We start from the raw sequence: 26,723 nt of genomic DNA on the forward strand, positions 1-26,723 counted from the left end.
TTATTATCTAATTTTGAAGATATTTGCCCTATTTCATTTCATGAAGAAAATAAGACCCAGGAAACTTGAGTAGATTATTTTTAAAATTGCATCAGAATAGAAGGATAGGCCCCTTTATCCAAATGTGGGTCCATGATTCCATTTCTAGAATTTCAAATCCAGAAAGCTCTGAAAACCAAATGTTGTTTTGTTTTGTTTCTTAAATGTCTGGCATTAAAACTAAGTTGGCAGCAAAATTTGACCTAAACAGTCAAGTTAGTTTTACTCCTTATTTACCCCAGGTAGTGTGACTTTTCAGACATTTCACTGGAGAAATATTAATGTGTTTAATTACCATGGGTGCCCTAGACCCCACTAAAAACTTTCTGAATTCTGAAACAATTCTTACCTCAAGGATTTTGGTTAGGGATTGTGGGACTTGCACTATGCTACAGTAACTATTATTTTTATTATTGCTATTATTTCAGTTTAATTGTACTTAACAGATTTCAAATATGAAAATTCATATTTGAAAAACAAGGTGTGATGTCTCATTATTCAACATGTAGGCATTTATGTAATCCCTCTGTTTTCGGAAAGGGAGTATTGCCTGCCTTATCTTACCTTGTACTCTTCTCATCCTGTTTTATCTTCTCCAGGGAATAAACCTCCAGGCTTCTCTAGAGGGCTGTCCAACTGTGTGGATGTCTGTTTCTTAAACAGACTTTTAACTAACTTTCCTGTTTAGAGCCCCACTTCCAGCCCTGAATTTTCCAGTTCCTGAAATTTTAGGGGTTATGCAGAGTAAATGGTATTTCTTCTTGACTTTCTATAATTCAAGTTTTGTTTCTTAATTGTTTTTCCAAATTAGTTAACACTAGGCCTTTTGCTTTCCAGTTTTTAATTATTTTGTTGCTGTGATCTTTTTTCTTACAGTTTATGTTAATACTTAAAAATAATACTCATATCCCGCATTCTCCTAACACTCCCCTCTGCCCCCTCCCCCCTCCCCCAAAAAAAAAGCCTCTACATTCTCCTGGGGTTTCAATGAGAGACTGGAAGCTAACTATTTGTATTCCATCTGCTTGGTTGGGAATTGAGTGTTTTATTTAAAATAGCTCAACATTTTCCCTAGTTCATTTTGTAGTTTCAGTTTATCTTTTTGCTAGACCATAAGTCTGATCCAGACAGAGACCAAGGTCTCCAGTGTTTGGTTGAACTCCCTGCGATCTTGCTCTTTGTGCAGGCTCCTAGTGCTGTTGAGAAACTGGACTCACCTTTGGCCTAGGACGGGATGATTTCAGACAAGAGATAATCAGTATTAGGGTTGAAACACAGATGGCTGCAGAGGAGACTCTGGCATCTGGCAAATCTTTGCTTTCTTAGGGCCCTTCAGTAGCAACATTTATGGATTTCTAATGAATACGCCATCATGGCTGTGCATAAGGGTAATAATATAAATATTTAACAGTGAGTATGGCATGGCTAATGACCAATTCTGAGACTCTGTGCTGTATTGAAGCGTATCAGCTAACTATCCACCCAGGCTTGTACTTTGGGTCCAGGATGCCCCCAGCTTTCTCTAGCCACTGCCTTTATTACCTTGCCCTAATTTCCAGAATGGAGCTTTAGAAAAATGGGCTGGGACTACTTTCCCTACCTCCCAGGCTTCCTCTTCAAAGCTTATACTCCTCAAGTGTCTCTATGCACAGTGGTGGCAAATACTTGGTGCTGTAGAAACAGATTATTGTTATCGCCTAGGGAGAGGAGTATGATCTCAAATAGAGAGAGGGATGGAATGTAGGAGGCAGAGGTAATGTGATGTTAGAATGAGCACAGTCAGTCTTATCCAGAGGACATTTCTGTGTTGGCAGACTTATCCCAGGCCACCGAGTCCTGAGCATTTCCCCTGAGCATTTCCCCTATTGATTCAGCCCAGCAGACACTCTGCATGACTGCCCTCCCATTGTCCCCCTTCCCTAACCTCTTCCAGCTTCCTGTATCCTTCATCCAGCTTCTAGGGGAAGGACGAGGGAAGAACCAGGAGGGAGGAATTTTAAGTAGAGAGGCGCTACCTCTGAATGGCCAAATAGTGCAGTGCAGACTGGTGGAAGGTGAAAGCTGGAGGTGCTAGAGCAACTTTGCTGTCCTACAAACCATTACTATGATGAGGTAAAGAAAATAATCTTAGAAGTAGTTTTTGGCAAGCAAAGAAACATTCAATCTAATTATTATTGTTTAACAAGATGTGGAAAAACAAGGGGGTACACAGGAAGAGCTCATGGAAACCAGAACTTAGTCTAGTGGGAAGAAACAGATACACAAACAGCTTTAAACAAACTGTGGTTCTGAGGAATAAATTGGGGAAAACAGAGCCTGTTGACTAGTTAAATCTGAGAGCTAAGAGAAAGGAGAAGTGGCTAGGGTCACTTTCAGCTACTGCCAGCCATTTTCTCCTCCTTGGGCTTTACACACTCTCAGAATTCTGTCTGTCCCTTGTACTTTCTTTCAACAGATCCACTGTGGGGGGTGGGGGGAGGTGCAGAGACCTTAAGTGTGATCCCGAAGCCCCGACTTCAGCTGTCTGCTCTATTCTCCATCTTCGTACAGGGCGGGAATTGCCAAAGCGCTTGCCTCCAGCTCAAGACCTCTCTTCTAACAGCACACTCACATTTCCCAGCACCTACTTCACTGCTCCAGCTGCCACCGACACTGCAGTCTTGGTGTGCCCAAACTTCTAGTCCCCAAAGCTGTGTGTCCTCCTGCTGCCCTATCCATGCTGCCTGGGACACCCTCTACAGAAGGAAATAGAAATGGACAGAAGTCTCATGCAACACTGTCCAATAGAAATATGTCAGCCACATACATAATTCAGGCTTTTCTACTGGCCACATTAAAAAGCAAAAAGAAACATGAAATTAATAGTATATTAACCTAATGTACTCACCATACTATCAACACATGAATATAAAAGTTATTGAGATATTTTACTTCATATTTTTCATATGGAACCTCTGAAATTCAGTATGTATTTTAATCTCACTTGAAAGTGAAAAGTGAAAGTGAAAGTCATTCAGTTGTGTCCAACTCTTTGTGACTCCATGGTCCAGGCCAGAATACTGGAGTGGGTAGCTGTTCTCTTCTCCAGGGTATCTTCCCAACCCAGGGATGGAACCCAGGTTTCCTGCATTGCAGGCGGATTCTTTACTAGCTGAGCTACCAGGGATGCGCCAATCTCACTTGGACCAGTCATATTTCACCTGTGGCTTGTGACTCAGGTGAACTTGTATTAGAGAACACAAGTCTAGAATGGAAAGGTAGTATTTGAGGCTGGGCAAGAAGTTCTTAAGAAGTATACTAGGATACATAGAAGTATATGATATGATACATACATGATAAGCATCACTATTTTTATGATTCATCTATAGTCTCTGTTCCTTATGGTTTTCCCCTAATATTTAGAGAAGCTTTTGAAGTTTCAGTGTTTCTCAGCAGTGCTAAAAATCCTTGCTCCAGTGCTGGAAAGGGATATGTCAAGAGAGAGTAGCTCACCTCCCTGTCCTCCCCTGCCCCTCCCTAGTAGAACCCCAAGAGGAAGGTGAAATTCTGAGCATAGAGCCCCTCCCTACTTGGAGAGTGCCTTCCAGAGCTCATTGTGCAATTCCTGGGTTTTGTTTTAGAAGTAAATTGCTTTTCTTCACAGTTCCTTTTCAAAATTTTCATACCTTAGCTGCCAGAAACAAAATGTATTTGCTTTACAATGGTTATTACAGCCCAAGCCACCATATATCTGGGATTTTTCCAAGATGGTGTTACTTTTCAACATTGTCTCTTTCAGTCCATGCATCTTGGATTTTAGTTCAGAAAATAGGATCTTTCTATCACACTCTTGAGTGTGAAATATTGGAAAGTACTGTGGTGATCAACCAACTGGCGCTCACCAGTTCCCGGAACTTAGAACTGAATTCTGGATGCTTCTCTCTAGTGTCAGTAGACTGCTCCTTTCCCTGGGGAGCTGAAATAGTTTCTGGGGAGACCACGGCTTTTCAGGCAACAAAGCTTGTACCTGGGGAGTAACCCTTCTTTCTCAGGAGGCCTAGTTTATACTACTGTTCATAAATCTGAGTTTTAAGGGGTGCCTTGTTTTGAAGAAGAGATTTCTAAAGTTATGTAGAAGCAACAAAGCTTTCTAAGAATATTTTTGGCAGAAGAAGAATTAAAAAAAAAAAAAAAGGAATTATACAGGTCCTGGGAGAGTGGCATTAGCCATTGGGACACCAGCCAGATATTGGTGCTCACAAACTGGGGGAGACTATGGTTTTTTACTGTTACTGTTCAAAATGCTGTTCACGTTCTCTTCGTCAACTAAAATTATTTCACTTTCAAGGCCTAGTGGGCGGTGGGATGGGGTAGGGCTTTTGCAGAAGGCCTGCCTTCTACGCGGGCGGCCCGGGGAAGTGCCCAGGGTCCCGCTCGGTGGGCCCAGGGCGACGGGCTGGGCTGGAGGTGAGGGTGGGCGGTAGGAGAGGAGTGGAGGTCGGTCGCCGAGGTTTTCGCGGCTGTCAGTCTCCCAGCGTCCCCGGCTTTCCAGGTAGGGACGACCCCTCCCACGCAGCGCGGTTCGGGCGGGTGGGAAGGAGGGGCTGGGCTGCGAGCGCCCGCCCCTCCATCTATCACATGGCCGGAGAGCCACAAAAACAACAGCTTTGGCCAAGACCGTGACTTCAGGAAAGGGAACGCAGGGCTCTCGCCGCCAGCCCCCACCCCATGGAGGAGAGTTTTCTTGAATCCTTTGGGAGGCTGAGCCTCCGGCAGCAGCAGCAGCCGCAGCCGCAGCCGCCTCGGCCGCCAGCCCCGCCGCCCCCGCGTGGAACACCTCCGCGCCGCCACAGCTTTCGGAAACACCTCTACCTCCTGCGAGGCCTCCCGGGCTCGGGGAAAACTACACTGGCCAGGTAATGATGCGCCGCGCGCCGAGTGCCCGCCGGGCTCCGGTCCAGCCCGCGCCTGCCGACGGGAAGCCGGGCCACCCGGTTCCCGGCCGGGCCGCGGGCCTGAGACGCGGGGGCCCATGCCGCGGGTTCCCAGGCTGCGCCTTTGCTGGAGGACGGTGGTCGGCACCGCGCCTGGCGCAAGCCTCCATGGCACCGCCCCCCCCCCCCCCCCGCGCGGACCCCGCCAGTGGGGCTGGACGCCTTCACCCCCACTCTCACAGCCTGGGGTCGGGGGCCCAAGGGCAGCCCTCTTCGGGAAAGCCCGATGGCGACTGCAGAGGAGACAGCCGGGCCGCCCGCTGGCGCGCAGGCACCCGCCACAGTGCGTCAACAGGCGTTTTAAACCGGAGCGGAGACCCTCGGGGGCCCGGGGTCGGGGCCGGGCCAGGGCGCGCGATCTGTAGAATATCTGGCGGGTGGAGGCAGCCCCGCGTGTCCTTTGGCGACTGCGAAGGCGCACAGGTGCCCCGGGGAGGGGGTCGCGTGGCCTCGCAGGCCGTCAACTACACAGCCTTTCAACTGTGCCCAAGGCGCCCAAATTAGTTTACCCGCGAATTGCGTCAGCCGCCCCCGTACCGGGTCAGCCTGAATGACACGGGCTTGTTGCCTTGGCCACCTTGCTAGGCCTGCAGCTCCAGCCTCAACTCCCACCACTCTGCAGCGTTGAACTGTTTCTCTCCTTGGCTTTGCTGACGCTGGCCCGCCCGCTTGGTTTGCCTTTGCCTGGCTTGCCCTCCGCTGCCCTTTGCCTAACCGATTCCAACAGCGCTTTAAGACTCTCGTCTGTTATCCTCGTCCTCTGGGCTCCTCCGCTTCCTGTTTACACCTTGGGCTTTGCTCAGTGCTGCACATGGTTTTGTTTATCCTGGAAGTTTCTTGAAGGTGGGGGCCATATCTTATCCTGCAAAAGCACGGTGTCTGGCAGTAGTATGTGTTCAGTCAAAGTGGTCCCTGGCCCTCAAAGAGCTTTCCATCTCACCAGAGACATAAGGCTAGCTAGCTGTAGAATCACGGGGGCTGGCTGTGGAACTGTGGAACCTTAGAAGAAGAATCCAGGTGGCAGCGTACAGTCAGAAGCGGATTTGAATGGTACACAAAGAACATGGGAGGAAGGGCTGGGTCCTTTAGGGTCAGGGAAAGATGAGAGCCCTGGGGATGTGCTGCCAGTTAGGATTCCTGGCTGATTTGCTTTTAGCAAAACCTTATTGCTGCATTTTCACAGATTCAAGGGACAAGTGACTTCCAAATGGCCACCTTTTCTAAGAACCACACACATTTCAATAGGTCTTCTCTCTGTTTGAGTGGAGAATGGGGAAGCCTTCCTGGAACCTGGCAGAATGTGGTTATTTTATGATACAGCCATGGTGGGTATATCTCTTACCAACCAAATACCTCCTGCAGTCAAACCTTGTTCAGTTTTTCTTTGGCCTTGCTGACCTGTGGCCTCTCACACACTGTGTCCAAGAAGTGAATAAACGTCTTTGGCCAGGTTTTGTTTAGAGCTACCCAGAGGGGAGTAATACTGTGAGCGCTGGGCGCACAGAATTGAACAGCAGAAGCGGTGGGTTTTGGGTCTCACTTTCTTCATCTCCAAAGCTAGTGCGTTGGCCTGGTTTATCTTAAGGTCCCTTCTGGCTCTGACATCTACGCTTTTAAGATTTTAATTCCTGGTTGACTTTGGCTAAGCAGAAGACACTGGATAAGAGAACAACTTATTAAAGAATCTCTCTCTAGGGATGGCTGCCATGAGCACTGGTCTGGAAGGCTGAAGATTGTGCCTTTAGATCCTCATTGTCACAAGGCAGTTGGTGACTTTGGACAGTCACCTAGCTTTTCTTTACTTTCCTTATAAGTGAATAGTAAGACAGGGATTAGGTTAGATGATTTACTGAAGATCTTTCTAGCTCTTAATTTCTAATTGTAAGACTTAAAAGTGTTTTGTTAATAATGGCTAGGTAAAGAGCTCTGAACTTTGAGTCAATTTATGGCTTTTTTTTTTTGGCCGCACTCAGTGGTTCATGGGATCTTAGTTCCTGAAACAGGGATTGGGCCTGTGCCTCTGCATTGGAGGTGCAGAATCTTAACTACTGGGCCACTAGGGAAGTCCTAATTTATGGCTTCAAATCTAAGCTCTGCCATGGAATGGCTGTAATCTCAACTCCTCAGTTTCCTTCCCTGTTAAACAGGGAAATCTGCTCCGCCTACTTCAGAGGACTCCTGTGAGGATTACATCTGTGTGAGAGAACTTGTTAAACCTTAAACCGCCATATACATTTTAAGAGGCATTCATTTCTGCTGAAGATGTTGACCAGCTGAGATCATCTTCATGGTGTTCCTGGGGAGAAGCCTGACTTTGAAGTGAAGGAGCCAGCTGGGAGCCGACGTTGTGAGTTCTCTTGATAGGCTGGACATGGGCAATTCTGAGAATACAGAACTTTGGCTCTGCTTTGGGGTGGGTTGTGCATTTTTTTTTTTTAATTTTTAAAAAAATATTTATTTGTTGTAGTATGGGGGATCTTTTTTAGTTGTAGTATGTGGGATCTAGTTCCCTGACCAGGTATCGAACCTGGGTCCTCTGCATTGGGAACGATGAGTCTTAGCCACTGTCCCAGGGATGTCTCTGGTTTGTGCATTTACATGGAAATCAGGAGAGCAGGCAAGGATACAAGCCACAGCTCAGCAAGGAAAGAGGCCTGCAGTGAGGATACGGGATGTCACAGGCCATCCCGTATGTGGGGAGAGAAGGAGGATTGCAAATTGTTTTAAAAAAATACACGTAGGTAAGAAAGTAGTAAAAACTGTAAGGCTATCATATGTATTGTTGGATTCTGAGAAATTCATATTTTTATTATTCTATGTATATTCCAAATTTTCTATAATGAGCATGTATTTCTTGAATCAGAAAAATAAAACTTTAAAAAAAATGGGAGGAGATCTGTTTTTACAAATGCAGGTTCATCTTTTTTTCTACTTTCATTTCTCATTTGATTAAAAAAATAAAAATGCTTTTGAAATTAGGCTCTGTCTGGTCTCCCAAATCAATGTTAGATTTCTGTGCTTTTCATCTGTATGTTTTCACACTTTGCAGGGACTGGAATGTGGAAAACATTATTTAAATTCTTTGGGCATGTTAAAAAACAGTTGAAGTTTTTATCTGCCTTAAAAATTTTAAGTATATCAGAGTACTAAAAAATTAGCTTCTCTGCTATATGTGTTTTATCACCTCTATTTCATTTAAAAAGCATTTCAAAAATAGGTTATTGTCATTGGCCTGTAAACTCTGCTTCCAGGAATTCATCCTAAGGCAATCACTGGACAAGTGCATGAGATTAGAGGGATGTTCAGCACAGAGTTTTGATGTCCTAGAAAAAAATGTGAGCCAACTTAAGTGTACAAAATAGAGGATTGGCTTATAAGTCACGTGTCATTAATGAAAACATGGATGTTTGTTTGACATCTATGTTCTAATATACACAAAAATTCCATTTTATGTTTTAAGAAATATGTAGAAAGATAGGTATTTATAGTTGTTGATTTTAGGCAGTGGATAGAATACAGACTTTTGCCCCTGACTTTCTCAGTTTTTCCATGACAAGTACATATTGTTTGTAAACTTTTTAAAGGTGAAAATAACTTTTTAAGTTAGCTGAAAATAGTTTTATTCAATAACTTTGCTCGATAGACATAGGTTGTATGATGAAGCATTTATTAAAAAACCAAGTAAATAAGTAATTTTTTATGTAAAGGGCTTCCCTAGGGTTATTCTTGTCTTGGACATACCAGGAAGTTTTTTTAATCTGTAAAAAGACTGATTTTAATTACTCAGAGCTATTAATTGTTTAATTATGAACTATTTTATTATATTTTATTAGCCTATGAACTAGTATAGATCATTTGATTGAATACCTCAGGTTCTTTTTCATTAAAATGGAGCTAATATTCCTTTAGTTAGTTTATTGTGGGGATTTAAGATATTGTGGTAAACAATGATCCTGTGATTATGAATGTGAAAGCATTGTAGAATGTGTGGGCTACATAAATAAATACCAACTATTGTTAATTATTTGATAGTCAACAATAGCAGTATTTCCTAAGTACTGATAAGACTATTAACACCTCAGATGGTAAAGAATCTGCCAGAAATGCGACCTGGGTTCAATCCAGGGTTGGGAAGATCTTCTGGAGGAGGGCTTGGCAACCCACTCCAGTGTTCTTGCCTGGTGAATCCCCATGGACAGAGGAGCCTGGTGGGCTGCAGTCCATGGTGTCTCAAAGAATTGGATACGACTAAGTGACTAAGCACAGTAAGGTATATATACTGTAAGGTTGAGAGAAGGAGCCTACACAAGACTAACAAATGGAAGATAGTAACCAGCACACTGCTGTGGGTAAGTAAAGTCTCATGGGAAATAGCCTCTTCTGTGCTGGTGGTGGTCAAGGCCAGTGGAGTCACTGAGGCTGGTTATTAGGAAGATAGGACAATTAGGGAAGAGCTAGTCTCCTCCATGTGGAGGTGGTTCTCAAGCTGGCCTTGAAGACCAGGAGGATGTCTGAAAACCAGAAAGCCAAGGAAAAGGATTAGCATCATACATAAGAAGATGGAGATGGGAAAGACCTGAGTGTTCTAGGCTCACAAGGAGCAGGGCTTGATTGCAGTGAATTGTTCATATTGAGTGTGTTGGTTAGGTAACCCCAGGGCCAGACCATGGAGAAAAGCTGGCTAAAAAGTATAGGATTGAGAGAAGAAATAGAATTCCAATTCCAAGACCCTTTTACCCTCAGCAGGTGATCCAGAACTATTTGTTTCCACAGCTGAACTGATACATACTCATTTGGATCTGCACCTGTTCTTTCCTCTGACTTCAGTGAAAACATCTGTGGACTTCTGTTTACTTCTGTGCTTTCTTGTGTGTGTGTGTGTGTAATGTCCCCCCTTTGAGGACATTTTAACTATTTTTAAGTGTCCGATTCAGTGCTATTAATTACGTGATATGCTGTCATCACCACTGTCTTTTATAAATTTTATCACCACAAACAGAAACTCTGTACCCATTAAGCAATACCTCTCCCCTCCCCTCAGCTCCTGGTAACCTACCTCTGATCTGTTTTCTGTTTCTGTATTTGACTACTCTAGATACCTTATGAAAGGGGAATCATATGGTATTTGTCCTTTTGTGTATGGCTTATTTCACTTAGCTTAATGTTTTCAGGGTTCGTCTATGTTATAGCATGTGTCAGAATCTCATTACTTCATGACTGAATAATATTGCCTTACATGACTATATGACTAAAATGTCCTTTTGAAATGGCAATAGTTTAGGGTGATCTTTTTTTTTTCTTTTTAATGGTCTTGTTTGAAAAATTAAAAGTTCTCAACCTTAAGTCAGTTCCTGCATTTTTTTTTTTTTTTTAAATCTTTAAGTATGAGTCAAAGCAAAGCCTGGGGACCATGCTTTAGGACACACATCCTTTGCAATGTGCTAGTTTGTTTTGGCACCATCAAAAATGGTTTGTGATATGGATTCAGTAGGCTCAAAGGATGCTCACTGACAGCTGTCTTTTCTCCTTGTTCATATGTCTGGACGACTTGGAATTTTCCATCAAGAGAAATACGTTTTCATTATTTCTTGGCACCAGAGCTATCCAAGGAGGTGTAAAGGATGCTTTCCTGATGTGATGCAATGATAGAACAGAGATGGGGACGAAGGTACACTTTATAACCAAATGCAGTTTAAAAAAAATATTAGAAGCAGTGGGAAGAGGGGATTAGTTAGGTTAACTAAGTAGTGAGTAATTAGACCCCAGAGCACACTCGCTTCACAGTGCTCTGGACCATGGTGTTTTTAATTATGAGGCTAGGGCTCTCATAAGTAAAAGCAAGGTCAAAATAGAGAGTTTGTACTAGTCCAGGTCTGTGTGTATGAAAATTAGAGCATCAGGCAGGCGACATCTCAGATTTTTAGCTACTCAGATCTACTTGGAGAAGCTACTGACTTTTTATATTTTTAGTGATTTTTTTTTCCTAAGGTGGTTCCTGAATCTCTTCTCCCCAGTGCTGAGAGTCCTTGCAGTGCCTCTCTCTGAAGATTGGGAAGAAACAGGACTATATATGCTACCTGTGTTCACGGAGAGTAAGAACACACAGTGCAGTGTTTATGTTCACAGTCATTCACTAGAAAGGTAACAAAGGAGAATCACAACCACTATAGTCCTTGAGCTATCGGGGTATGGGAAGAAGATCCTACTGAATTGGGGCAATGTAATGTCACAGGTGTGGTTATGATTAGAGAAGCAGTAGAAATAGAGAAAGAAACGAAAGGGGAAGAATATTTCGTAGGAAAATTTCAGGAAATGATCAGGAAGTTCTTACAGAGTTCATCTAGTCCAAGCTGAAGACACTAAACTCGTAAGGAGTTATATATCTTTTTAAAAAATTTTATTGAAGTAAAGTTAATTTACAATGTTGTGTTAATTTTTTCTGTACAGCAAAGTGACTCATATATATATTTATATATTCTTTTTCACATTATTTTCCATTATGGTTTGTCACAGAATATTGAATGTAGTTCTCTGTGTAGGACCTTGTTGTTTATCCATCCTACACATAATTGCCTCTGCCAATTCCAAACTCCCATTCCTTCCCTCCCCTCCCCTTTCCCCTTTGGTAACCACAGGTCTGTTCTCTATATCTGTGAATCTGGTTTTTTTTCATAGATTACGTTGATTTGTATTGTTATTTTAGATTCTACATATAAATGATATCATTTGGTATTTGTCTTTCTCTTTCTGACTTTATTTAGTATGATAATCTTTAGGTCTGTCCATATTGCTGCAAATGGCATTATTTCAAGAAGTTATATATCTTGATCAAGGTCATAGGGATAAATTCTCCTTATTTCTAATCAGACCTTTTTCTTTTGCACCAAAGGAAGAGGCTAGTGAGAGTGACCTGATCAAAGTGTAATGAGGTTGATTTCAATCTGTTGTGTAATGAAAAACACTCGTCAAGACCCTATTAAAAGAGCTTAGTTTATCTGTATTTCAACTGTCAGGGTAAGGAACTCACATGTTATTATGTGATTCCTTCTCTTCTCAGCATGACTGAGTTGACCAGCAAAGCATTAAACAGAGGAGAAACCTGTGGCATTGCTGAATTCTCTGGAAAGTTGCTGTTCACACACAAGACACTGAAAGGAATTTCTGCTGGAAACTGCAGTGGAGCCACTGTGGCACATGAGGGCTAACTGGGAGTCTGGTTTGGAATCTCATGAACATGCCCTGCTTTGGAGGTGTGAGGGCGAGAGTGAGCAGTAGGATGGCCTGGGAACTATTCACTGGGGTGCCCTTAGCCACAGAGCCCAGGCCTGTGGCTTGGCGGGTCCATGAAGCTGGTGATGGCTGAGCTCCATCTGCCTAAGGGCAAGGCTCAGCCTTGGCGGTGCAGTTGGCAGCAGCGAGAAGATCAGCCACACCAGGCCCAAGCTTTTTACAGCTATGGCTCCCTCCCCGTTCTCCTCAGGTTGCCGAGTTGCTGAGCCTGTTTCCTGCCTCCCAGCTTAAAGTCATTGAGGAGGATACCAGTAACATCTAGAGGAAGTACTGGAGTCTAGGAAGAATCCTCTTTCCCAGTCTTCTTTGGAGATAAATCTTAGGTTCTGGTAAAATTCTCAACACATAAAGAGTAAATAGAAATTCGCACAGATTCTCTTCACCCTATACAACGTTTGCATAATTAAGGCAACAGAACCTGATATTTAAGAACCACTCATACCCTTACCAAATATCTATTATGTCTCATGTAAAATAGAGCATTGAACAAAAAAGACAAAAATCCCTGCCTTCATGGAACATATATTCTGTCCGGGAAAAAAAATTTTTTTTTTCTGAAAGAAAGAAGGAAATTTTAAATAATACCTGCTCTACAGTTTCAAAAAAACAAATGTTTCCATTTCTATTCCACTTGAGGCTATACCCTCAGGAGATGTTCTACATATTCACAAGGAGATTGGCACAGTGATGTTCACTGAAAATTTTGTTTATGGTACAGAAAATTGCAGACAACCTCAGTGTCACTAGAGAAAGAAGATAACTGTGGTTCAATTTAAAAGCACTCAGTTACAGTGGTTTAGTGTAAAGCTCTGAGGCCAGAAACCTGGGTTTTAATCCATGTGTGCCAGTCACTTGCCTTTTTTTCTTCCCCCAGCTTTATTGAGGTGTAACTGACACATTATGTAAATTTAACATGTATAGTGTATTGATTTGATACCTTCCTGTGTTGAAAAATGGTTACTTCTGTAGTCTTGGCTAACACCTCCATTGTGTCACATAATCACCATTTCTTTTCTGTGATGAGAACATATTAAGATCTACTCAGCAGCTTTCTGGTGCATAATACAGAATTAGCAGTAACCACCATGCTGTGCATTAGATCTCCAGAACTTAGTCATCTTTTACTTGGAAGTTTGTATCCTTTGACCGACATTTCCCACACCCTCAGCCCCTGGAAACCATCACTGTACCCTGTTTCTATGAGTTTGACTTTTTTAGATTCCACATATAATTGAGGTCATATAGCATTTGTCTTTGTCTGATTTATTTCACTTAACATAATGACCTTAAAGTTCATTGATATTGTCACAAATGGAAGGATTTCCTTCTTTGTCCTGGCTAAAAAATATCCCATTGCATGTATTTATCACATTTATCCATTTACCCACTGACAAATACTTGTTTTCATATTTTGGCTATTCTGAATACTGCTTTAGTAAACATGGGGAGTATACAGATAACCTGAAGATCCTGTTTTCATTTCCTTTGGGTGTAAACCAGAAGTGGGATTACTGGATCTTACGGTAGTTCTATTTTTAATTTGTTGAGAAACCTCCATTCTGTTTTCCACAGAGGCTGCAATAATTTACTTTCCTTTTAACTGTGCACAAAGGTTTCCTTTTCTCCACATCCTCATCAACACTTTTTATTTCTTGTCTTGCTGATGATAGCCATTTAATCAGGTATGAGGTGATAGTTCATTTGGATTTTGACTTGCATTCCCTTAATGATTAGCACTGTTGAACACCTTTTTATGTACCTGTGTGCCATTTGTATGTCTTCTTGGGAAAAATGTCTATTCAGATCCTCTGCTCTTTTTTTAATTGGATTTTTTATTTTTGTTAATGAGTTGTATGAGTTATTTACATATTTTGGTTATTAATCCCATATCAGATATATGATTTGGAAATATTTTTTTCTATTGGACCAGTTCAGTTGCTCAGTTGTGTCTGATGCTTTGCAACTCCATGGACTGTAGCATGCCAGGCTTCCCTGTCCAATAACCAACTCCCGAGCTTACTCAAACTCATGTCCTTCAAGTCGGTGATGCCATTTGGTAGATTGCCTTTTTATTTTGTTGATTGTTTCCTTTGCTGTGTAGAAGCTTTTCAGTTTGATGTAGCCTCTTTTACTACTTTTTGCTTTTGTGGCTTGTGCTTTGATGTAATACCTAAAGACTGATTGCCAGGACCAGTGTCAAGGAGATTTTCCCCTACGCTTTCTTCTAGGAGTTAAATGCTTCAGGTCTTACATTTAAGTCTTTAATCCATTTCAGGTTTTTGTGAGTGGCTTGAGATAGGGATCCATTTTCATTCTGTTTTAACCACATAAAAGCTGAAATTTTAGAGGGATTCAAGAGTGAAATATAAGAGAACATAGATGAATATTTACATAATCTTGGGTTGGGAAAGACTATTGTAAATGTATTATCAAAGATAGAAAGTAGAACATAAAAGATGAGTTCATGTGACGAAAGGAAAGTTCTATTAATTGAGACTTGTATGTTAGAGTTCATTATAAACAAAATTAAAAAGAAATTGAGGTACTTAATAAAGATTTTACCAATTCATTTAGCCATAAACCTCCCAATAAGGAGGTTTTATCAACAACCACAGGACATGAAAATGAAAATGCAGTTCACAAAAGAATATCTCTAAATGAGCAGCACACATAAGAAAAAATACTTAAACTTGCTGAGAATCAAAGAAATTGGGGACAAACTAAATACCTGACCACAGAATATTGGTTAAGTAAATTATGGTTCATCCATATGAATAACTCATCAAAAATAATGGCATAATATGACCCAGCAATTCCACTGCTGGTCATACATAGGAGACCAGAACTGAAAGAGATCCATGTACCCCAATGTTCATCGCAGCACTGTTTACAATAGCTAGGACCTGGAAGTGACTTATATGTCCATCGGCAGACGAATAGATAAGAAAGCTGTGGTACATATACACAATGGAATATTTCTCAGCTATTAAAAAGAACACATTTGAATCAGTTCTAATGAGGTGGATGAAACTGGAGCTTATTATACAGAGTGAAGTAAGTCAAAGAAAAACACCAGTATATTAACACATATATATATGGAATTTAGAAAGATGGTAACGATGACCCTATATGCAAGACAGCAAAAGAGACCGAGGTATAAAGAACAGACTTTTGGACTCTGGGAGAAGGCGAGGGTGGGATGATTTGAGAGAATGGCATTGAAACATGTATATTCCCATATGTGAAATTGATCGCCAGTCCAGGTTTGATGCATGAGGCAGGACGCTCAGGGCTGCTGCACTGATACGACCCTGAAGGATGGGATGGGGAGGGTGGTGGGAGGGGGATTCAGGATGGGGGACACATGTACACCCATGGCTGACTCATGTCAATGTATGGCAAAACCCACTACAATATTGTAAAGTAATTAGCTTCCAATTAAAATAAATAAATTAATTTTTAAAAAAGAAAAAAATAATGGCACAGAATCATACTTCATAAGGTGGGAAATAGTTGCTGTGGAAATAAATTTGGTGAAAAGAAGTTGATATTCTCTGCATTATGTTTCTGTTTTTATGGAACAAAAGATCAGATGAGAAAAAAAATTCTGTCTCCTGGAAAGACAATCAAAATTAGGTTGAGGAATATAGGAACCTCTCCTGTTTTGCAGTTTTCTCTTCCAAAATATTTTGCCTTGAATATGTGTTACTTTGCTAACTAGAAGGGAAAAGTAGTATTTTTAAGGCTGGTGTAGATCAAGACACAGGAGCCAGCTTGAGGGGGCACCTGCTGGGCAAATTTGGGACAATTTGAGCATCATAAAGAAAGACGATGGTAAGCATTATTAAAAGGGGAAAGGCATTTACTAGACAATGCCACCTAGTAAATACAGAAGAAATTACATGAAGTAATCAGTATTCTGCTATTCCCAGTGTAATAACCCATTTGGCAGTGATCAGCAATGAATATAAAGCTCATTGAGGGAAAGGTTGTTGGGGAATAGGATGTCACACGGGGCCTCTTGTTACATCAACCCCCCCCCCCCACCAACTCCAACATGATGTAGTATCACAAGGGACGCAATGCTAGCTGATGCTACCTGTTAGTCAAGTGATAAACTTAGCAGGATGGTACAGATGGTCATCACGTGCAGTCAGGTACGCAAACATCACCTCTGTATTTTCCTTCCAAAATGTTCAATCTGGATCTAATTATGAGGAAATAACCAGGCTAATCCAGAATGTGGGGCATTCTCAAGCCAACTGACTAGACTCTTCAAAAAGGGAAAGCAGGGAGGGAGGTTCAAGAGAGAGGGGGCAAATATATACCTATGGCTGATTCATGTTGATGTATGGCAGGAACCAACACAATATTGTAAAGCAATTATACTTCAATTAAAAGTAATTTTTTTTTTTTTAAAAAAAGGGAAATCAGAGAAGGTATGAAGACTAGATTAAGTGGTACTAAAGAGGCGTTAATAGCTAAATGCTGTACTTGAATCTGTGAAGATATTGGTACCGTGAAGGAAATTTTAAATTAGAAAATCTATTGACATTGGCTATTTTTTTTTTTTTTTTTTTACATTGGCTATTATAAATAGCTAAGGGCTTCCCTGGTGGCTCAGAGGTAAAGAATCCACTTGCAATGCAGGAGATCCAGGTTCGATCACTGGCTCGGGAAGATCCCCTGGAGAATGGAATGGCTGCCCACTCCAGTGTTCTTGCCTGGGAAATCCCATGAACAGAGGAGCATGGTGGGCTACAATCCATGGGGTCAGAAAGAGTTGGACACAACTGAGCAACTGAGCATTGCATGCATTATAAATAGCTGTAATATAAAATTGTAATATAAATTAGTATATAATTTATGTATAGTATATATTTATAACATTCATAATTTATAATTCCATTTTTAAGTTGTGACGTGATTATTTAGGATAATGTTATTTATAGAAGATACTTGATAAAGCATTTAGGAACAAAGTATCATGACGTCTGCAACTTATTTTTAAATGGCATATCAAAAATACACATGTGAGAGAAGTAAAATAAATGAGGCAAGAAGTTAACAACATTGTTAACAAAAATGTTAATAATGGAAGGTAAGGAGTGTTCATAGTATTCTTTCAACTTATTTTTATAGGTATGAACATTTTCTAAATATAAAAGGTTGTGGAGGGAAAGTTTAGGTGGAAATAAAAAGAGGGAAAAACATGGAATAAATGAGACTTGAGGAATGTGGGGACCAAATGCAAAGTATGGATCTTGTTTAGCTGTTGAGTCAAACAAACCAATTGTAGGAATATATTTATGAGACAATCAGGGAAATTTGAACACTGAAAAGATATTTGGTGAAATGAAGTATGAAGCAGATGAAACAAAACTGGCCATATAACGATAATTGTTAAAGCTGGACCATGGTTATATGGGGAATAATTATGTTATTCTATTTTGCATGTTGGAAAATTCCAATAATAAGGGGTACAACTCAAAGTTACATACTAATGTTGGACTTTATCAATGAGTGGGTGAGTGACTAATAGATATCTAAATATATTCAAATGGTTCTCTATTATTAAACAAAAGAATTACACAAAAGAGTGATGCTATGAAATCAAGATTAGAACCTAAGTTACTCTCATAGTAGTAGTTTCAGATGAGTTTGGGGGGCACTGCAGAGGTGAAAATTATGTGGATGTAATTGTCTTTTTTTTTTTTTTCCCCTTTTTTTTTCATTCTCTCAATTTCCCTAATGCATGAGGCTCCTGACCACCATAAAGGAAGCTAGAGCTGGGGCATTATGCTCGTCACTTCTGAAGCTGACGGAATGGTATTTATTGCTTCCACTGAAGTTTGAGACCCTTAGGATTGCTTAGTTCACCAGTTCTTCATTTAGTTGGGAGAGCTTTTAAGTCTTGTGTATTCAAAATGCACCATGACTGCCAGTGCTGATTTAACATTCAGGTGAAGCTAAAACAAGTTTTGAAGGAATGATCATTCAGTAAGATCAAAAAGTCAATTCTTTCATCTTCTCCAGTCCCCCAATTCCATTAGAGTTGTAAAGGTGAAAAACGGTCCTATTTTTGCCTGCCTGTTTGTTAGGAGGACCATATAGGCTATAGTCACATGTGTCTTGGGAAATGATGAGCAGGTGGTTCAGCTCCATAGTGGTCCTGAACAATTTAACTTTTACTCTAAGGCAAAATTTTGCAAACAAGGTGACACTTTCTTTGCTGTGTTTTCTTTTTTGTTTTTTAGAAGGGAATAGAATTCAAATAAAACGTGAATTGAACCCATGCCTTAAAAGTTTTTTTTTTTTAATGAAAAATTAGCGTATTAACTTGCAGTAGATAATATAAACCATAAAGAGGAGATAAAGCTATGTCTATGAAAAGAAAAACTCCATTCTGAAAATGACAAAACCAAGCCTATAAGTGGCAGCTAATAGGAAAACAAATGAAGCCAGATTTAGAAGAGATATTTAAGAAGTTTTGGAACTAATATCCAGAGTTGCTTAACTTAGTACACAAAAGATAAGGAAAACAAGTTACACAATATTATTTAAACTCTGATTGAAGCTTTCATGTTTAGACTAGATAATATTGATGAAAGTAATTCAAAAACTGTAAAGCATTTACAAATATAAAATATGCACACCTGAAAATGCAGTTAGTGTTGCCCTTAGATTTTCTTCTAAGGTATCTTTATAATAATTGTTTGCCCTGGAGGTTAACATTTGGATATCTGATTTGAGCTTTTCAGTTTGAGTATCTTTACAGTCAAAAGACATTACAAAGAAACTATGCAAATCCGTTTTATCAGATCTTTATACTTGCCTTTCATGTCCGTTTCTGTATCTGTGGTGTATTTAAAATGGCCACATTTTCTTTGCCACCCCTCCTAGTATGTACACACTCCAATGCACTTTTTACTACGATGGCATGTAAAGAGTTTTGGTTGGAAAATTTGACTTCATTTGTTATTATTAATAAAATAACAGTACCTTGTGTTTGTAAAGTACCTTACCTCTTGAAAAATGTTTTCCCGTACCTCACCTCATTCCATCCTTACTAAAAGCTCTGTTTACTAGGTCGTGATATTATACAAGTTTTCAGTCAGGAACACAGAAGGTTAGAGTCCGCATGGCACTAGTGGAGTGGCAGGAACTGAACCTAAGTGTTTCAAGCAGCTTAGGTGCTTTACTCATTATCTGTGGTTTCAATGCCTTATGTTCTTTCCTGATTAGAGAGAATTCTTCTTGATGGAGAAGAACAAACAGAGCTGTATAGTTCTGTTTTCTTTTTATATTTCCTGCTCTTGTTATGTTCCAACATTTCCTCCCCCCCCCCCTTTTTTTTTAAATCTTACTTATTTTTGGCTGCGCTGGGTCTGCGTTGCTGTGTGGGCTTTTGTCTAGTTGTGGCAATCAGGGGCTACTCTCTAGTTGTGGTGTGCGGGCTTCTCATTGCAGTGGCTTCCTGTTGCAGAGCATGGGCTCTAGGCATGCTGGCTCAGCAGTTGTGGTGCACAGGCTTAGTTGCTCTGCAGCATGTGGAATCTTCCTGGACCAGGAATCAAACCCACATCCCTTGCATTGGTAGATTCTTAGCCACTGGATCACCAGGGAAGTCCTTCCTCCAACTTTTAAATATCTTTTTATTCTGAGCACGGCCATTTTGTCATGGACTGTATCTGACTGGTGAATTTGTTTATAGTTAGAATTACGCTGGGGAGCAACACAGGGAGAAGGGAGAGAATCGTGTGCTCATTGTGTCAGGCACTGTGCGAGGACTTCCCCAGGTTATCAGGTAGTCATCTTCACTTAGCAAGATGGGTGCTGTTATCCTCCATTTTTATAGGTGAGGAAAGGAGGCTCAGAGATTTACTTTGTTACTGTCTAGCACAATAGCCATCTTCTCCCCCAAAGAAGTCTGAATAAGGATTTCATGTGGAAATATCTTGTCTTTGAAGTTATTTTGTGCAAAACTTCATATGCTTTTTTTTCCCCCTGCTTTAAAGGGGGGACTCCATGATGCCTTTTCTTTTTTTCTGTGTGTGACATTTTCGTATTCAGAGAGAGTGATACAAGTTTAGGAAAGCCTAGGGAATGTTGGATCTGCATCTTCTGCTGGTTTTAGAATTTGGTTTAGGTCACTGCTAAAATGTTACCTGTTAGGGGTAGCACACACATCACTTTTATCTACATTTCATACCTCAGCAAGAACCAGTGTCTCACATGGGTCCTTATGGAGAACAGAGCTCCAAGGCGAGGGGACCCAGGACAGGTAAGGGGTGCAGGAAGGGGCTGCAGCAGGGGTCCTTGGGCAGTGGTGCGTCACAGAGGAACGTCAGTGAGGGCTGTGGCCACTCTTGTCACCCCTGCAGCAAAGCCTCCAGGGTTTCATCTAGAATCAGTTCTGGTAGCTGCAGACATCAGCGCGGTGGTGACAGCACTTGTTAAAGAGTTGGGCAACACACCAGTCCCCTCTCAGCCCTCTCCTTACCCCTATGAAGGAGTGATACCTTCTAGAGAGAATCTCTCTTTTTAAAATGAATTTCAACAACTCAAACCTGGTGGTCTCACAAGTGTAAACTACTAAATGTTAGAGATGGAAGGAAATGATTTATAGTATGAAAATGCATGGTCATAAAATAATCTTTGTTTCCCCACTCTCCAGACAATTGCAACACGACTTTCCCAGAGCCCTGATTTTCAGCACGGATGATTTTTTCTTCAGGGAAGATGGTGCCTATGAATTCAATCCTGACTTCCTGGAGGAAGCTCATGAGTGGAACCAGAAAAGAGGTGACAGATTCTTTTCCAAGCTCCTGGGAAATCCTCTTGTGCACATAGATTGTAGCTCCTGCAAAATGAAAAAAATTTATGGAAGGAGCTTAATCTAAAGTTCTGCCATGTTTTCCCCTCAAACAGAATGCCAGAGTGTAACCTCCCTAGATTCCAGGAAAAAGAAAATTTTTGATAATGGGTTCTGAAGTAGGTGGTATTAAAGTTGTGTAATGAGGACATCCTGTAATAAAAATAACAAAATATGGAGTACACTCGCCCTTCTGTGATTGTTGCATGTTGTTCACTGTTATATAACATTGTGTTGCAGCAAGAAAAGCAATGAGGAATGGCATATCCCCCATTATTATTGATAATACCAACCTCCACGCCTGGGAAATGAAGCCCTATGCAGTCATGGTAGGAAGAAGTATCATTCTGAATTTTCAGTTCTGGACATTTTGTGAGAAAGTTGAAACATTTGTTCTTTCTTCTTTTTTTGGTCTTAATGATCTCATATTCATTGCTAGTAGTTCTCCCAGGGATCAGGTAAAGAGGTTTTATTTTAGCGTTTCTCTGCCGTTCAGTGGCTGAAATTTGCTGAGATGCTAATACTACCTCAGGGTACATTTCAGAAATAGCCCTTGGTCTGAATTCTTGACAGCATTCTATCTTGGTTGTTTTCCTAAGGGAAGGCATACATAGGAGCATCTGCTGAAACCTGCTGAGAAGTGTTGGACTAGGTGATGCCTCCAGTGGAGCTGGAGATGATGTCCATAGGACAGTTCTGTCTTTGCCACGCTGGGGACTTCAGGACTATGGGTGCTGCTGCTGCATGGGAGTTCCAGGGCAATGAATTTCTTAGTTTAAACACAGATTCAGGAGTAACACTGTAACCCTATTAAGATATTAGAATACAAATATAAATGCACGTATAAGGTAACAGTTCAGGCGTCTACTGTCAGGACAGTCAGATGAATGAAGCAATGTGTACATTTTTCTTTATTTATGAAGTATGTCTGATCTATTTTTTGTGCTAATATGTTTTCATTCCTTACTGTGTGTATTAAGGAGAAAAGATCCACAAACACACAGGGAGAGGAAGAAGACAGCTGAGTGTTCTCCCTACTTGGCTAATTTTAAAGTGAATCTCTCTAAAACTGGACTCATGGCAGCCTGTTTTTAAGCCTTTTTTAATATTTTGGGCAGAGTAGCTTATATAGAGGTGTGCTTTTGTCTAGATACTTTCATCAGTTTTACTTAGGCCCAGACTGTGGGACTTTGCTGAATGTAGGAAAGAATGAGCATCAACTTCGTGGTTACTTCAGTTCATGGATCAAACATCCACTTAGGAGAAAAATGGACAGGGATGTGAAGAGTCAGGTTAATTAAGGCACAGCTCAGAACCAAGAGGCAGAGCTTAACTGAGAGTGGCTTAAGGAAAGTCATTTTACTTTTTATTTTCTAATTTCTAGACATGCACAATCTTTCCCAGTCATCCACAGCTTCTACTAAGACACAGAAACTAGATAGTTTCCATGTATGATGTTTGATATCCTTATGAAATTAGAAGTGTCCATCTAAAGAATGAAGAGGAAATCCCCTTACTTAGCCCATTTTATTCTGTATTTTATAACACAACAAACAGTAGTCATAACAGAAAGTTCAATTTGAGATAAAGTAAGTAGTAGTCAGGCAATGCAGAGAACATTTGATGTTTCCATGGAAATGGTAATCATTTTCTAAACTCAAGGAAATATAGCACGGTGAATTGAGCCAAACTATGTGGCATGGATGGGAGAGCTACTTTTTGGAGGGAAGAATATGTGAAGTATGTGGAAATCATTTTTATTTCCCAAGCTCTGTGCCTCTGGTACTCTCACTTTGTAAAGCAAGGTGTGAGGACTAGGCCAAGGCACTTGACGAAAGTGAATCTACGATAATCACATGTACAGGACTTTGGGAAACCATTGGAGTTCATTGCTCATTCCTATGGACAGGGAATTTAAAACTAGTTCAACTATCTATCTTTTTAAAGGTTCAAAACAAAGAACGGTTGTCATTTTCCAACATAGTAGATAGAATTACTGAAAATTTATCATTTGGAACCATAATATAATCTGAGAGTGGCTAAGTTTGGTATGTACCAACTGTATTTGTTAACATAAATTGAGGCATTGAATTACTGGTTAAACAAAAGGAATGTTAGAAAAGATTTGTAGTAAATGTTAAATGGCAGCATAAACATTCCCAAACATACATACCATGTCTTCAATGTTTTATGTACTTTTGAAAAATCAGGCACTTGAAAATAACTATGAAGTTATATTCCGAGAACCTGACACTCGCTGGAAATTCAACGTTCAAGAGTTAGCAAGGTACTTCTTTGTTTTTCTAGCTCCTCATTATGTATCCTGCTATTTTCAGGTATTTCAGACCGAACAAAAGAAACTTTTCAGGCTGGAAATGGACATGGTAGTTTTCAGGCCAGAAATGGTAATTCTTGGAAATTGATAACTTTGAAATTATTAATGTGAAAGACTTTACTTTGGGGTCAGTTTTCTAATATAATGCTAAATGCTAAATCTTAGCTTGGACTTGGTCCTCAACAAGGACATATTTAACATTCTGCTAAAATGCTTCTTCATTAATGGACATTTGAAAGCACTTTGCTCTGCATGGGATTGCACTTGTGAGTGGTGTTTTTGCACTTAGGCTAAACAAAGACCTTCAGATATTGAACAGTCTGTGGTTCATTTATGGTCTAGATGCTGCTTCTAGTTTGTAAAGCAATAAATGTCCAAATAATACTAACTTGTTGATTGAATGCATGGGTTCTGATAATTCCCCATCTGTGCTATTTGGTAATGTTAATGATTTAAAGTAACCAGTGAGGTCAGAATTTACTTTTTAGGAATAAGTCTAATTCATCTTATGGTTACAAGCAGATAGTGTTTCTCAAGGGATGTGTGAATCACCTCTGTCAGAATCACCTGAGGTGATTGTGAAACTTCTAGTTCATGGGGCATCCCTGGTGGTCCAGTGGTTGAGAATCTGCCTTGCAATGCAAGGGATGCTGATTTGATCCCTGGTCCAGAGGGATCCCACATGCTGCAGAGCAGTAAGCACGTGTATCACAACTACTGAGTCTGGGAGCTGTATCCACTGAGTCCGCATGTCACAGCTCCTGAAGCCACACACCTAGAGCCTGTGCTCTGCAACAAGAGAAGCCACTGCAGTGAGAGGCCCGTGCCCCACTGGTAGAGAAAGCCCCTGTACTGTGGCCACAAAGATCCACCACAGCCAAAAAAATAAATAATAAATATTTTTAAAAGTCCTAGTTCATGGACCCCATTCCTAGTTGAAGTCTCTGATAATTACATTTCAAAACTATATCCCCAATTTATTCTCATGTCCATGAGAATTGAAGAATGTTGTTTTAATAAGGATCTAGAACTATCTAGGACTGACATAAGTGATTACAGATACATGCATAACAAATTGGCAAACACATAAGAAGAGCTCATGGTGCTGTCTTATGTTTTGAAGCACAGAATTGAGATTTCCAGAAACAGCATTTTTTGATGTTTTAGCTCCTTGCTAGCCTCAGGGTAGCTTGGGGGTGTGCAGGGCCGCATGAAAAACAGTTGAGCCGAACGATAACTGCCTAACACGATGTTTTGCTTTTGTCAGAGTTCCATCTTGAGAATAGGGAGTGCATATCTGTGTAATAATACAGGACTTGTAAAATACAAATACTTGTAAAATATAACTCATTTTGATATGCTGCCTTAACTAAACATTTGCATTTTTTTTTCCACGTAGAAGAAACATTCATGGAGTCCCAAGAGAGAAAATACACCGAATGAAAGAACGATATGAACATGATGTTACCTTTTACAGTGTGCTGCATGCAGAAAAACCAAGCAGAGCGAACAGAAACCAGGACAGGAATAACGCATCTCCTTCCAACGGTGCAGGGTACTGGAACACCTACGCAGAGTTCCCAAACCGGAGGGCGCATGGCAGCTTCACTAATGAGAGCTCCTTTAACAGAAGGGGTGGTTGTCACCACGGGTATTAGAGGCCTCTCTTACAGGCATTCCGAATTTTCCTAAATCAGTTTTTACTTCAATTTTTGGTATTTATTCTCTGTTCAGTGGTAGTCAGAGCTCGAATTCCAGTGTAAATAGTCAAGCCTGAGAGTTTCTGTGCAGAAGTCGTTACATGCCTCTTCAACAAGCATCTGTTAAAGTGATCCTATGTGCATGGTCTGATGCTGGGAATTCTGCCGATTTGATTAAACAAAGTCCTTTCTCTAGGGAAAGAACTAATTCAAAACTGAAGCCTGAGAACATACCCAAGAACGTAATCAGCCACATAGGCTCATTAATGAACTGTTTTTAATAAAAAGCTTCAGTAGCCCTTTCTCTGAAGCAGTCTATTTTTTCAGGAAATTCATCTCCATCAGGAAAGTTGGAAAGGTGGGGGAGAAATAGGCAGGAACAATTTTTTAGTGGCATTGCTACTTTTGATCATCTGTGTATCCAAAAATGTGAGTTGTGTGGCTGTAATGATGATACTGATTTTCCTTTAAGATGAAGACACTAGGAAGTATACACCTAAGGGAATATTGTCCTCCAAAGTAGACACTTTGGGAAATTATCCCTTTATTTTAGCAATGTGTCACTGTTAGAAATATGTTAAAATCTTAATAGTGATACAAGCTACTGAGGAAAATCAGTGTCGTTGTTTCAAGTCACATCTTGTGTTTTAACTACCACTTTATCAAACAGGGTTAAGCCTGTTTGATAACAGGGATAAACCTGTTTGGCTGTTGAGCTAACAGTGTACATAAAACAAGCCTGCCTTTATAAAACACCAATTTTTAAGAGGAATAATTAAGCAATTTTTAAAAATTATTCCTATAAATGTGTATTATCAGTTGGCAGCTCCAAAGTTTTGGGCGTACAAGGAATGAAGCATCCCAGTATGTCCTCACATGGAAACAGGAAAAGTCATGCTCCTCTTATGAGGAGCAGTCTCAGTGTTTTGTGAGGCTTTAAGACAAAGTTCTACTACAATTCTTATATTAATATTGAATTTATGAATCCAAATCAAATTTTAACAGGTTGGAATCAGATTAATTTGGTGTGAGACCACGGATAAGACCATGTAGGATGTATGCTTTATTTCTTGTTGGCCAACAACTTCTTTTTAATGTTTTGTGAAGCATTATTTTAAGTGTTCTATATAATGGTGCTTTTATGGTTATTAAAAATTATATATGGTATTGCTTTATATGGATTTGTCATTGAATCTAATTTTGGGAGGTTTAAGAAAATAAAAAACTTATTTACCATAAATACCACAGAATTCTACCGTATTAAGAACTAGTTTTTCTATAACTATATTTACCCATCTTCTTTAATGACTAGGAGACACAGAGGTAAAGATAAAAGCAACTTTATATTTTACTTGTGTGTATAAATTATTTGATCTCTATACATTAGAAAGACTGTATTACTTTAATATTCCATATTTAGTACTATTGAAATCTATTCAACATCTTGATGATTACCAGCAATGATCTGTAATTTTTTCATTAACATTTAAAAAAATTGATGTCTCCTTTGA

The 26,723-nt window shown here is 40.3% G+C and overlaps 2 protein-coding genes across 5 annotated transcripts in view; both read left to right on the plus strand.

Moving 5' to 3' along the window:
* Window positions 1-21,356, plus strand: part of N4BP2L2 (NEDD4 binding protein 2 like 2) — an 81,120-nt gene extending 59,764 nt beyond the window's left edge. The window contains exon 11 of the mRNA XM_043892045.1: window positions 20,980-21,356. The gene's annotated coding sequence lies outside the window, so the exon portion shown is untranslated. The remainder of the gene's footprint in view (window positions 1-20,979) is intronic.
* N4BP2L1 (NEDD4 binding protein 2 like 1) lies at window positions 1,009-26,387 on the plus strand. 4 transcript variants are annotated; one of them, XM_043892056.1, is made up of 5 exons: window positions 3,146-4,934; window positions 20,980-21,107; window positions 21,418-21,506; window positions 23,514-23,582; window positions 24,912-26,387. In XM_043892056.1, exons 1-5 carry the CDS (start codon window positions 4,747-4,749, stop codon window positions 24,966-24,968), a joined length of 531 nt encoding a protein of 176 aa, XP_043747991.1. In that variant the 5' UTR covers window positions 3,146-4,746; the 3' UTR covers window positions 24,969-26,387. The 4 variants fall into 4 exon arrangements, with proteins under 4 accessions (XP_043747993.1, XP_043747992.1, XP_043747991.1 ...); XM_043892054.1 differs by lacking the exon at window positions 23,514-23,582 and adding an exon at window positions 23,388-23,464 and having other exon boundaries at window positions 3,150-4,934; XM_043892057.1 differs by lacking the exon at window positions 21,418-21,506 and having other exon boundaries at window positions 3,142-4,934.
* Window positions 26,388-26,723: the final 336 nt, after the last annotated feature.

Source organism: Cervus elaphus, chromosome 30, assembly GCF_910594005.1.
Source record: "Cervus elaphus chromosome 30, mCerEla1.1, whole genome shotgun sequence".
In the NCBI taxonomy this organism is placed as follows: domain Eukaryota; kingdom Metazoa; phylum Chordata; class Mammalia; order Artiodactyla; family Cervidae; genus Cervus; species Cervus elaphus.

Excerpts from the sequence above, each read along its gene's own strand:
- N4BP2L1 (XM_043892054.1), top strand. The coding sequence starts at position 4,747 with ATGGAGGAGAGTTTTCTTGAATCCTTTGGGAGGCTGAGCCTCCGGCAG. Across the intron at positions 4,935-20,979 it reads GGGAAAACTACACTGGCCAG|ACAATTGCAACACGACTTTC; the intron begins GTAATGATGCGC and ends CCCACTCTCCAG. Across the intron at positions 21,108-21,417 it reads TGAGTGGAACCAGAAAAGAG|CAAGAAAAGCAATGAGGAAT; the intron begins GTGACAGATTCT and ends ATTGTGTTGCAG.